This window comes from Phyllostomus discolor, chromosome 6, assembly GCF_004126475.2.
Source record: "Phyllostomus discolor isolate MPI-MPIP mPhyDis1 chromosome 6, mPhyDis1.pri.v3, whole genome shotgun sequence".
NCBI classification, from domain to species: domain Eukaryota; kingdom Metazoa; phylum Chordata; class Mammalia; order Chiroptera; family Phyllostomidae; genus Phyllostomus; species Phyllostomus discolor.
The window spans coordinates 95,825,269-95,839,170 of record NC_040908.2 but is presented as its reverse complement, the minus strand read 5'-3'; the positions used below and the strand labels follow the sequence as shown (position 1 = coordinate 95,839,170).

At 45.8% G+C, this 13,902-nt stretch overlaps 1 protein-coding gene and 1 pseudogene across 1 annotated transcript in view; both read right to left on the bottom strand.

Annotated features, from left to right (window-relative positions):
• The window catches only part of ENDOD1 (endonuclease domain containing 1), a 35,296-nt gene extending 30,079 nt beyond the window's left edge, over window positions 1–5,217 (bottom strand). Inside the window, exon 1 of the mRNA XM_028517237.2 lies at window positions 4,798–5,217. Within this exon, the coding sequence (XP_028373038.1) occupies window positions 4,798–5,097 (300 nt within the window). The 5' untranslated portion in view covers window positions 5,098–5,217. The remainder of the gene's footprint in view (window positions 1–4,797) is intronic.
• Window positions 5,218–12,966: 7,749 nt separating this feature from the next.
• On the bottom strand, window positions 12,967–13,136 carry LOC114501053 (annotated as a pseudogene).
• Window positions 13,137–13,902: the final 766 nt, after the last annotated feature.

The window sequence follows — 13,902 nt, the reverse complement described above, 5'->3', positions numbered from 1 at the left end:
ATAGTATGCCAAAAGTGTTGCATATTTTCTTCCATCTTCAGTACTAAAGTAACCACACAAAAATTCACCGATCTGGTAAGTTTTTTAAAAAAATGCATGCTGGGCCCTGGCTGGTGTGGCTTAGTAGACTGAGTCCTGGCCTGTGAACCAAAGGGTCGCTGGTTCAATCGCCAGTCAAGGCACATGCCTGGGCTGCGGCCAGGTCCCCAGTAGTGGGCACGCAAGAGGCAACCACTCATTGATGTTTCTCTCTTTATTCCTTCCCCTCTCTCTAAAAAGAAATAAACAAAATCTAAAAAAAAAAAAAATGCACACTGACATGACAACTGTCACAACACAATCTAACAAAATTGTTTTGAATGAAGTTAAAGACAACTAAGTGCTACTACAGCCATCTTACAGAAAAAGAGAACCAAATGAACTTTTTGGCCAACCCTAATACAACTGGTTGAGAAAGAGAAATGGAGTAGAAATTAAGATTCTTATATAAAAGATGAGAATTGAATTCCTACCACCGTTAATGTAGTGGATCTCCTGTGAGGTCAGAGAATCTCCATGGAGCATGGAGCAAAAAGTCATGAGTTCAGATTCAAGCTGTGTGATCCTGGGCCCATCAATTATTCTCTCTGAGCCAGTTTCCTCATCTCTACAATAAACAGAATGATATGTACCTCACAGGATTTCTGTAAGATTAAATAAGTATGTGCTGAATATAAAACCAGATCTTCCCAGTATTCATGTTTATAAAGTGATAGGGTCTTATATGTTGGTTTCCAGCATGAATGGACAAAGTACTTTGGAAAGGCATCACTGGCACCTCATCCACAAATCCTCCCATTAAATGGAAAGGAGTTCAGAAACTGAATGGTTTGGGGCTCCCTATACTAAACCAGAACCCAGTTCTCAGGTATCTGGAGTCTTGACTGGAAACCTCTACACCACTGCCATCGTGCTAGTGGGAACGAATTCTTCATCTCTCATCTCTCTCTCTTTGCCTTCTCCCCATTCTTAATTAAAAAGCGACCACATTCCACATAGAACTTAAGACAATCCTGTTTTCCCTGCTTCTTTTATTTATTTTTAATTGATTTTAAAGACAGAGGTGGGGGGTGGGGAGACATTTGTTTGTCATTCCACTGATTTATGCATTTATTGATTGATTCTTGTATGTGCCCTGACCAGGGACTGACCCACAACCTTGGTCAATCATGACAACACTCTAACCCCTGTAGCTACCTGGCCAGGCCTCTCTGCTTCCTTTTAAAGTTCTCACTCTGTTCCTCAGAAGACCCCATTTAAATCCCTCCATCACTAGCAGTCATGGGATCCCGTGCCTGATGCTACAGAGCTGTTACAAAGAGCAGAGATCCAGATTATCTGGGGGTGGACTTAGAGGAAGACCAGCTCTGCCCATGAAATACGTCTGTAGCAGTGGCTGCTGGCCAGCTGTCGGCCCAGCTTCCACAGCAGAGAGCTCCCCACCAAGAAAACTCAAGCCAAACATCTCACCCACTGCCTGATTGGACCTAATATCCAATTATGTTATTCAACACTTATTGAGGGCTTTCTATACCCTAGGCACTTGGAATATAAGCATGAATATGATGCAGTCCTCAGGGGTTCATGTCAAAGAGATAGACGCATAAGCAGGTAATTATAAAACAATGTGGTAAGTGCAAAAATAGAGAAATTACAGGATCACTGAGAAGCGAACCTAACTCAGGTGGGCAGTTCTTTCTGGAGGAGGTGACACGTGGGCAGTTTTACAGGATGGCTCAGGGGAGGAAGAAGTGAGGAGCGGGATGGGGGCAGTGTGGAAAGGGTGTTTGGGGCAACAGCAATCAGCATGAGCAAAGAAACAAATGTCACAAACAGCATGGTTTATGAGAGGCACTCAAGGCCTCGGAGAATGCCAGAACCTAACCTGTGAGAATGGGACTGGAGACAGGGCACGGGGGCCCTGTATGCTGTGTTCTACAAGATGAACTTTGTCCTTAGGTGTGGGGCAGCCAACTCTTTAAAGGTTTTAAGCACAAGAATGATGCAGTTTCTATATTCTTCCATTTAGTTTTTTTTTCCCCCAAGGGGAAACTGCAGGACAGCCAAGAAAGCTACTGAGCTGGGCTTTGGGGATCCCAGGGCCAGTGCAGCCCTGCCTGACTCATGGCCAAAAGCAAGCCCAATTCTCTTTCGATCTCTGGCCTCTTCCTCCCGTCTGCTCAGCCTCTCTGTAATGCTGACCTCATTGGAAGGTGATGTGGGTACAAGGTGACTCAGTATTACAAATGGCTTTGAAGCAGGCAGAAGGCCACACTGAGCCCTGGGCATCTTTCCGCAGAGGGGACCTTGGCAATGAGGCAGGCCTGGTGAGCAGGCCACAGGGCGGTCAGGTTGACTGCAGCACACTCAGGAGCCTGGCTGCATCTCATCTTGCAGCTTCTCCTCCCTCCCTCCTAATAGCCTCTGGGCCCTGGTTGGCTTCACCTGACATTGTAGTGGAAGGGGGCGGGCAGGAGGACACAAGCCCACCTTGTAGAGGGAGCAGCAGTCACTGTGGCCACTGGGACCTCCCCAGCTAAGAACTCTGGCTTCTATGCTTTTCCAAACCACTGCATGTCTTACCTCTAGAGCTGCCATTTGAAACTATCCCCCACCCCCAACCTCTTTTATCTCCTTAGTCCTATTCCTCACTACCTGCCCCCACACCCAGAAGCCCAGGCGTAGGTGAGGTTCTGTCCACTTCCTCTCTGCTGAATCCTGCTCCTCTGTGACTTGTTCAATAGCTCACTCCCTAAGCCTCCCCTGATTACTCTTTCACACCTGACCCCTCCCTTCCATCATTCCCCTTCATTCTGAACACCTGAGTAGATTAAAATCTACTCACTTTACAGTTTGGCTGCTGTAACCACTTCCCACACTAATCACTAATCCCTGAATCTCATTTCTCACTTATGATGTTCCCTCCCCATGCAATGTCTTCCTCCTCCCCCTCCTCCCCCTCTGACCTCTGCTTCATCCTTCAAGGCACAGCACAAATGTCATCCTGACCCTGAGGCTTTCCCCCATCACCTCCAAGACAGATTAACTCTAATAGGAATTTGTTTACCTTTATTAAATTATGGGGTTTTGCTTATATCATAATAACCTAGTACTCGGGTGCCAGGCACCTCTCAGAGGACATTGTATATAGTAACTCATTTAATCCACAGAACCACCCTGTTATTATCTCCAAGTTTACAGCTAGTCAATGGAAGAACTAACCTACGTCACCTCTCTCCCCAGCATGCTTCACCTTCAGACCAGGAAGCCTTTGAGTTAGGAGCTACAATCTATTCTGCTGCTACTATAAGTGCCTGGCATACAGTTGGTGATTACTAAATGCGTTCTGAATTTAACTCAAATTTATTCAGCACACATTCCTGTGTTTTCCTCACATGTATGTTCTGCCTTCCACAGGCATGCATGAGATCCTCAAGGAGAAAAAACCAGAGCATCTCTTTTCTGCACAGGCCCACAGTGCCGAGGCATAATGAGCTGGGGGAAATGTAGAGAAGTCTGGGGGTGCAGCTGGGGGCAAACTAATTTTAGATAATATATGTCTCAGGTGTGCACAACTCTGACATCAGCAAGTGAGGAAGATGGAATGGAGGTGGTGAAGATAAGAAGACTGAGGTACAGGTTGCCTGAGACCTGGCGAAACTCTGAGGTAGAAATACCTGAATGAAATTATGGAGATTACACCCCAGGGTTCTGAACGAAGCCCCTGCAAGCAGGTCTCCCGTTCACCCTTGTGGTCCTGCACAGCTGCCGCCGTCATGAATGGACGGGCTGAGTGGGTCAGCTCCTCGGGCAGCCAGGGTGGCTTTGGCAGCTGGCGCAGGTGCAGAGGCAGAGGCAGGTGGGAGGCTGGCGAGGGGCAGAGAACTGGCCAAAGGGGAGGCTGGCTGAGCTGAGGTGGGGAAGCGTGGGTTAAGTCAGGTTTGGTCACCCTCACCAGACATGACAGAACACCCGAGAGTGACATGATTTCCAAGTGGTCGGATAATACAGATATAAAGAGTCAAGAAAAACTGGTTTGTCCTTTGCATTAATTGAAGGCAGTCAATGTTTCCATGTTATTTATAACTATCCCATTGCATTTCCTAAAATCTATATTTTATTGTCCTAACTCAACACAATTTCAGATAGAATTTACTTGATGTTGTGCGCATAGGGAAGGGTTTTCAGGCTCAGACAGCCTCTGCAGAAAGGGACGCTTTTTCCTAATAGAAAGGGCAGTGAGCTTCTATCCAAAAGCCCTGGCCTAGCTTACCAACAGGGTGGTCTTCCTTCCCCCAAGTCTCTTCTTCCCCTGAGCCTTGATCTCCCTCTATTACAAAATGGTCATGAAAATGCCCATCCACTCCCTAGAAATTGTGGCAATGACCTGTGCCAAGGCCTGTGAGCTGATCTGAAAGATCTCAGGGGTCTTGGTCTCACGCTCCTCACTATTCAGGAAACGAATGAGATACTACAGATGTCTGCACCGAAATGTGCACAGAAGCACCTCTCACTGGGAAACCCCCGCCCCCTGCAGCTTAAGCGAAGGTTCTAAGATCGCCAAGCTCCTACAGTGGCATCGGCGCGAGCAAGATAGGCTGTGTAACTACCAGGGCGCGGTGGAGTGGATACGAAACTGGGGTTTCCTGACCACGGCACACGGGGGCGTGGGGGCTGCTTTTCCCCCTTTCTGACTGTGTCTGTAAGGCTCCCCTGGAGGCCAGCCGAGCTCCGGGGTTGGAGAAACACCTCGCTTACCTGCGGCTCCACCAACCAGCGCTGCTCCGCGCCGGCGGGCAGGGGGCGCGGGGCGCGGAACGCCGAGTACACGGGGATGCGGTCCCGGGTGCTGTACAGGGTAGCGAAGTGCTCAGTGCCCTCGGAGCGCTGACAGATCTTCACGTGGCCCTCGGCCGCCAGCCCCGCTGGCGGAGTCCCGGCGTAGAAGAACTGGTCACATTCGCCAAAGCCGGGGTCCTCTAGGTTCACGAGCCGGCCTTCCAGCGGCGCGCTCAGGGCTAGGAGGCTGCCGAGGGCGAGCCAGCGCGCGGGGCCCATGTCGACCTCTGCGAGCGCTGGGCGGCCGCGGCGCGGGCTCTGCTGGCCGGGCGGGGAGCGCGAGACCGCCAGCCAGGCTGGAGGGGAAGTCGGAACCCGGGTGCGGCGGGGCGAACGCGCGGCTGGGCTGCTGGGCGGCTGGGCGGCTGGGCGGCCCCGGCGGCGGGGGCGTGTCCGCGTCCCAAGGCCGCGCCTCCCTCGCACCCTCCCTTCCCGAAGATGGTGGCTGCCGAGGCTGGCGGCCGAGGCTCGGGGATGCAGACTACGTCCCCGAGGCTGAACTCGGGCACAGAGACGAAAGGCACCTGCAACCGCTCTCCCTCGTCTCCACAGTCTGCGGGAACGCGCGCTCCGAAGAGTGGAAGATCTGAGCGGGTCAGTCTTATCGGAGGGGCTGGGAAAGGATGGTCCCCTGGGCGGGGCACCAGGAAGCCTCTGGAGCAATAGCGCCACAGGGAGTCTTGGGGATACAAAGGGGCGGTGTGAGGTGCTTAGATAACTGTTCTCTTTGAAGCAGGTGGGCAGATAGATACCCCCTCTAATATCCGATGAAAATTAGCCTCCTGCTCCCAACGAAGTGTTCAACTGCCTGCACGGTAACACGACTTGAACAGATCCTTAGCAGATCAGAAGCGGGGAGACCCAAGTTAAGGAATCCTGTTATAGCAAGTTCCTAACCTAGGCAGTGAAGCCCTTGTGGTTTAGTGATGCAAAGCGTAGAAACAAAACCAATACCAAGGCAACAAAGGAGACTAGTCAACATCCCTGGCCGGTAGGTTGGTTGATATACTGCTTCATTCATCCCACAGAGTGCCTGTGTGCTAGCCTGGGCCAGGTATTTAAGCAGGACAGGGTTCCTGCGGTCTTGAGGAAGACAGCCTAGTGGGGAAACTTGTCATTAATCACAGAATCATGCTATAAAAGGAATAATTAAACACTGGCCTTGAATCAGTGAGAACCTGACCCCCACAGGGATTCAGGGTTTGTAGCCTGAAGAACTGAAGTCTGAGCTGGGACTGGATAGATGACATTAACCGGGCAGAGAGTAAAAGAGCATGTGTTGGCCGAATTTAAGGAAGGCTGGTCCACACCAGCCCACCCACAAAACTGTTTCTGTGACTGTGGGTCTAGAGCAGAGAACTGGGAGGAGATTGCGAGAAATGAGGCTAAAGAAGGAGGTAGGGTCATATCATTCAGGGTGTCATAGGCCAGAAGCCTTCAAACACTTTTGACAGGATGCACAATGAGAAAACAAGTTTCATGTCATAATACTTGTGCTCATGATTGGCAGTGCAGTCTGGTATTTCTATTTCATTCTACTTTGTACCACTTTTTAAAAATGCCAATGGTGATCCACAAAACTGTTGGTGTGACCCACTAGTGATCCATGGCCTACCATTTGGAAGGAAGTATTATAAATTACATTGAGGATTTTCATCTTTCATCAGTAGTGCTGCAATCCCATTTGCTCTTTGTGCAGAAACAGGTGGAGCGGAGTGGTCAAGAATGAATGAAGAAAAATATTTTCAATAATCCACGCGAGCAATGGTAGCTCGAATGATGGTGGTGGTAGAGGTAGAGCCAGAGCACCTTCTCAGGGCCAGGTGCCCGCACTTACAGCTAATCATTTCATCTTATTCCCCCAGTGTGCCCCACGGGGAACTGAGAACAAAAACATTCTGACGTTTGCCTAAGACGGCATAGCCAGAGTCCTGCGCCAGCTTTGAATGAGGTCTGTCTGGTTTCCTCTAAATCACAGCAAATCTGTAAGGTGAACCTACAAAGTAGGAGACACATTGTCAGGACGTATTTTGGAGTTTAAGAACAAATTCCATACAGGCTTCAATTCCTGAAAGTGTTGACTAGGTTTGGTCCCTAAATGATACTTAACTTTGTATGTTTTTTTTAAAGGCACATTTAGTGTAATGTCACAGAAGAGGCTAGCTAGACTTGGAGTCCCCTTTGATGTGGAGTTGCTGACCGTGGTCACCCAGGCCTTGTGTCTCCACCAAGTCTTCTCACCTGGTAGACCTCAAGCATGTCCTGTCATAGACAACGCCTCTCCTAAGAGGCTGTGAAAATTGTAGATTTTATGGGGGTTTTAATATTTATATTATTATATGGGGTTATATGTATTCCCCAATGTCGATTCATGCTGTCAACTGTAAAGAACTATATAAGCAGCTATAAATCAATCTCCCTCTGTTCTTTGTAAGCACTTCTATTATAATGTCAGGATGTTAATAATCCCTGTGTCTGTCCTCTTTACCGACCACGTGCTCCTGTGGACAAGGGTGAGGTCTGCTTGGTCTCTAGTTAGACCTGGTGGCTACCACAGATTCTTGAGTCATAGAAGTCAGATGTGATGCTGATGTTATATTTTAGCAAATGCAGGAGATATAATAAAATAAATTCTTGGTCTCTATAACTTAAAGTATTTACATGACTTTAATTCATTGTTTCTGAAACTTTGTGGATCACTTGGATAAGCACGACTATCTCTGCGGGTCATCCCCGACCCCTGGGGTAGGTTCCCGTCCCCCCCAATCCCCCGACAAATATCCACACGCACACAGCACTAGCACATCTCACAGCCAGGATGGGTTTGTCTGCTTTATTTCCTTTAATTTATAGCACAAGACAACAGAGGCTATTTTTTTTATTTGCTTGCCTTCCAAAGATCAAATTATTGTAATATTGAACATGCTTTTGCAAATTACAAATGTCCTCACCCCAAGATTCTGAAACACATTATAGCACATTATAGGGTGGGAGCGTCTTGATCTAATTTTAGTTTTTGCTGACTGCTCATTCCAGGGGGAGACTGTCTTCAGCTGCATCTGTGTGCACAGCACATCGTCCGTCGATAGTTCAGTGCTATCTCTGGCCTCCAGTCCCTTCCCTTGCCCGCTGACTGTTCTCACAGGGAGGAGGTTTTGGATCGATTCTCCCGAGCCTCTGTGCTCACACCCATGCCAGGCTAGCCAGCATCTGTCTGCAGCCTTCAGCAAAGATCCAAAGAGGGAAAGTAATGGCTGATGCGGATGGAATAAAATGACATTCTACTTGTATATCTGAGGTTTGATTGTTTCTTTCTGAAGCTGCTTGAAAACACGCGCCAACTAGACACATCGCCAGCGCCCTCCCCAGTCCTCACTGCCATGGTGCTCTGGTGGCAAGTGCATCCCCACCACTGTCACCTGAGACCAAGCTGCCCTCATTCACCTCTCATCCCAGGTTTATGCTTTCATCTCCTCCAATCCATTTTCCAGCTGCAATGACTTCCTGAAATAAATCTGATGATGTCATCCTATTCTTACAGCCCTTCAATCACTCTCCATTCATTTTTGGAGACTCTCCATCTGACACCCACCCTCCACCTGATGCCCAGACCACTGAGACTGGCCCCTCCCTCCCCGGCTGGGACTGCTGCCACTCCCACCTGGCCCTCTGTGCTCCAGTGGTTCCTTGAATGTAGTTCCTTTCTCTTGCCCTGAAGCCTTTATACCATAAACTACCTCCCTTGGCCTGGAATTCTCACCACACATTTAAATCCTTTCACATCTTTCATTTACTTTTAGATTTTTTTTCTGTAATCCAGCTAAACATTAGTTCCTCAGGTCACCCACATTCCTGACAAGTGAGCCCTCACCTCTTGTCCCCTCCTGCCCTATGTGAGGTTAAGGGTGTTTATTAAACCATTATTTCCCCTGTATCTAATTACTACCTTTCCACTTAGACATAAACATAGTGTATTCAATACAGTAACTGAGTGAATGAATGAATGAAAAAACCCTTTGTCCATTTAACTTCATTTAGATTTTCATGGTCTAATTCATTTATTTACTTTCAAAACATGTTTTAAAAAACATCTACTGTGAGCTAGCCATTATGCTAAATGCTGGTGATTCATGGGGAGCAAAGTTAAGCCTGGTCACTGCTCCCCATGGCAGTCATGGGCAACCTCTGCCAGCCACTCTGCTCGGCCAGGAAAGGGCAAGGCTGGGAACTTTTCTGCAGACCACCAGTTCTGAAACATTGGCTTCATATTATATCCAGCTCCATTCCAGTGCAATACTGATACAGACCTTTGCAACACAGAACTTTCAGTAGGTAAGGAAGACTGACAGACAAGCAATTACAATACAGTGTGGGAAATGCTCTTTAAGGGAAGTACTATGTGCTATGAGGGCTGAGAAGGGTCACCTACACTAATCTGAGGAGGAACAGCCCTGGAAAGACAATGGGAATGGTAGAAAGTCACACTTAATGATAAGATATGTTGAGCCCTGGCTGGTGTGACTCAGTGGATTGAGGCTGGCCTGCGCACTGAACAGTTGCTGGTTCGATTCCTAGTCAGGGCACATGCCTGGGTTGTGGGCCAGGTCTCCAGTTGGGGGCATGTGAGTAGCAACCACACATTGATGTTTCTCTCCCTCTCTTTTTCCCTCCCTTCCCCTCTGTCTAAAAATAATACAATCTTTAAAAAATATATTGACACAATGGCTTATAAACTAGAGTAATAAGTTATAAGCACCTAAAGCTACTTCATTATCTCTCTTCTCAGTAGACTGTCTAGCGCTTATGTAAAACTGTCAAATAATAAATTAACCCCATTTGGATTACTAGGTGAGGTGAAGAGGCGGAGGAGTAGGTCCAATACGGCTAGAATGCCCGATTTGTTTTCCTAACAATGACTAAAACTAAGAAAGCATGCCTGGTTCACATCCCCTAGTGAGAGGCAGAAGGCCTCTGAGTCAAAAGGGATGTTGACACTCCAGCCAATAGGAGGCTGAATCATGCTCAGCTGAAACTGTGGGCAGAGCCACCTTCTTTCCATTAAAGCTACTCTTTGGATGATGCCTAAAAGTAACATTGGAGAACTTCAGTTGCCCTGGAAGATGCACATATGTGTCCACATCCACAGTCTCTCCCCATTAGCCTACACTAAAAGGGACACTTGGCCCACAGAACCACTGGGTACTTCTGGTTGGTAAACTGTCTTTGCATATTTGTCCAGATGTTAGAGAATTACTTCAGCCAGGAATAACTTTGAATCCCTTCATGCAGAGACATATTTACATGAAAACAATTTTTCTGATATATGTCAACAAAAAGTAAATAAATAAAAATTAAAAAGTAATTTTTCTGGAACTTTTTCTGGCTTTCCACCTTGATAAGGAGAAGAATATAGGGGTTATGAGCTTGAACTCTGAAGTCAGACTGTCTGGGTTCAAATGCCGACTCCTCTTTCTAAGCCTTAATTTTCTCATCTATAAAAGGAGGATAATGACAGAACCTACCTCCTAGTGTTAAATATTAAATGCATTTAACATCTCTAAAATTGAAGTGCATTTTACAATTGATAGGTGGCATAGTTTAATTGCTTCAGTGGTATGTAAAATGATGGTGTATCTTATAATCAGTGGAGGTTCCGATGAAGTTTGGTGACCAAAATCTCCCTCCTCCAGATATGGATAGACTGCCTGGCTTGGCTTTCTTGCCTAACCCTATTAATATTATTTAGTATTTGTCACAATCCTTTCAGGCTGAAACAAAATGCCATAGACTGGGTAGCTTATAAACAACAAATATTTATTTCTTATAGTTCTGGGAAGCCTAAAATAGAAGTGCCAGAAGAATCAGTGTCTGGTAAGAGCCCACCAGGTTCATAGACATGTGTCCCCACATGTCAGAAGGGGCAAGCAAGCTCTTTGGGGCTTCTTTTATAAGGCCACTAATCCATTTCACGAGGCTCCACTGTCTGACCTAATCACCTCCCAATGGCCCTACTTCTAAATAGCTCAGTCACACATTAGGTTTCAATGCATGAATTTTGGGGATCACAAACATCAATCTATGGCAGTATTATTGAAGACAACACTGTGTCCAGTGGATGAAGGAAGTCCTTTTAAACTAAGTAGATGGTCCCTTTCTTCCAAATACTGACATGTATAGAGGAGAAATTTATTCATTCATCTAACAAGTGCTGAGTAACCCTTGTGGGCCAGGCGCAGTACTAATTGCTGGGGGCACAGAGTGAATAAAATGTGGTCTCAGCTGTCCTGGAACTCACAGTCTAAGCTACCAGCTTGTCTCTATTTTTAACAAAGAACTTTAAATATTTGTTTTGGAAACTCATCTGCCCAAGTATCCATTTCATTATAATCACTTATTAATTCAAAACAATTTCTGTTTATTTTTATCACTATAAAAAAATTAAGGAAAACACTGAGTCCTATGTCTATGAGTGTCTGTCCATTGTGCATGTAATATTATTTGGGAGTTGTACAAAAGCTGTAAAAGTGCATATAAATGGAAACAGCACAGGTTTGAGCATCAGAAAATTTTAGTTTAAACTTCTGCCACTTACAAGCTGTTGGAGGTCCCTGAGCCTTAAATCCCTCATCCACAAAATGGGGATCATAACACCTACTTCATATTGTTGACATGAGAATTAAATGAAATAACCAATGCGAAGAACTTAACCTATAGCAAAACTCAGTAAATGTTTGTTCATTTCTTTCATATAGTTCCTTTATAGGTAGGTGGTCAGATTCTCATTTGGGGGAAAAATCTCAATTTAGGAGGCTTCTGGCCAAGATGGAGGTATAGGTAGATACACTTTGCTTTCTCATACAACTAAAAGAAGGATAACAACCAATTTAAAAACAAACAAACAAACAAACAACAACAATGACGACGAAAAACAACCAGAACTGCCAGAAAATTGAATTGTATGAAAGTCTGACAACCAAGGAGTAAAAGAAGTAACATTCATCCAGACTGGTAGGAGCAGCAGAGGTGGGAAGCTGGAGCAGCAAGGACACACAGGCAGACTGGTGGTTCCACATCTGCATGCGGATAAGCTGGAAAGAACAACTGGGCAGCAAGACACACTCCGTAATCCAGGGTTCCAGTGCAGGAAACTGAAGCCTCAAAACCTCTGGTATAAAATCTGTGGGGGTTGTGGAGGCAGGACAAACTCCCAGTCTCATAGGAGAGTCTGTTGGAGGGGCCCTTCGGATGCTAGAATGTACGCAAGCCCATTCATTCCCACTTGGGAATCTGCAACTAAAAAAGCACAATCTGCTTGTGGGAAGCAAAGGAAGTGACCGAAAGTGGGGGCAAGAGCTGAGCAAGCAGCAATGTTCCCTCTCTGACCCCTCCCCCACAGACAGAGCCATAACACAGCAAAGTGGCTTGCCCCACCCTGGGAAATACCTAAGGCTCGGCCCCTTACAACATAACAGGTGCACCTCGACAAAGAAATATGGCTCAAATGAAAGAACAGATTGAAACTTCAGAAAAAGAACTAAGCAACAAGGAGATAGCCAACCTGTCACATGCAGAGTTCAAAACACTGTAATCATGATGCTTACAGACACTGAGTATGGTCACAAAATAAAGGAAGACATGAAGGCTATACGAAGTGAAATAAAGAAAAATATACAAGGAACCAACAGTGAAGGTAAGGAAACTGGGACTCAAATCAACGGTTTGGAGCAGAAGGAAGAAATAAGCGTTCAACCAGAACAGAATGAAGAAACAGAATTCAAAGACATGAGGAGAGGCTTAGAAGCCTCTGGGGCAACTTTAAACGTTCCAGCATCCAAATCATAGGGGTGTCAGAAGGAGAAGAAGAAGAGCAAGAAACTGAAAACTTATTTGAAAATGTAATGAAGGAGAACTTCCCCAATCTGGCAAAGGAAATAGACATGCAAGTCCAGGAAGCTCAGAGAGTCCTGAAGAGTTGGATCCAAAGAGAAACACACCAAGACACATCATAATTACATTACCTAAGACTAAAGACAATGAGAGAATTTTAAAAGCGCCAAGAGAAAAGGAGACAGTTCCCTACAAAGGAATTCCCATAAGACTATCAGCTGATTTCTCAAAAGAAATCTGATAGGCAAGAAGGGGCTGTAAAGAAGTATTCAAAGTCATGAAAGTCAAGGATCTACATCCGAGATTACTCTATCCAGCAAAACTATCATTTAGTAATAAACTATAGAAATGATCCCCGAAAGTATAGTCTTCAGCAAAGCTATCATTTAGAGTGGAAGAGCAGATAAAGTGCTTCACTGATAAGGTCAGATTAAAGGAGTTCATCATCACCAAGCCCTTATTATATGAAATGTTAAAGGGACTTATCTAAGAAAAAGGAGATCCATACTATGAACAATAAAAAGATAACAAACTCACAACTAGTAACAAAAGAAACTAAAAACAAAACAAAACAAAAACAAGCACAAGCTAAGCAAACAACTAGAACAGGAACAGAATCACAGAGATGGAGATCACATGGAGGGCTATCAGCAGGGATGGGGAGGTCTGGAAATGGAGGAAAGGTGCAGGGAACAAGAAGCACAAATGGTAGGCACAAAATAGGGGAGGTTAAGAATAATATGGGAAATGGAGAAGCCAAAACACTTATGTGTATGACCCAGGGACATGAACTAAGAGGAGGGAGGGAGTGTGCAGGGTGAAGGGGGATAAAGGAGAGAAAGAAGAATGGGGCAACTGTAACAGCATAATCAATAAAATGTCACTTAAAATCACAGTTATAAAAAATTGGAATGTACAAGACAGGTATTTCAGAGCTCTGGTTTTATTTTCAAAAAAAGTTAAATTTATTTTATAGATAGGTTAGCTGCAGGATTCAACTTGACAATTCAATGGCAAATCAAGGTAGGACTTGTAGAGCACAGCACCTTTTCAGCACAATCCCCCTGAGACCACAGGCCCTTGATTCACTGGCTTTGACCAAGTCTCGGCTAGCCTCTGAATCATTGTGGGCAGAAA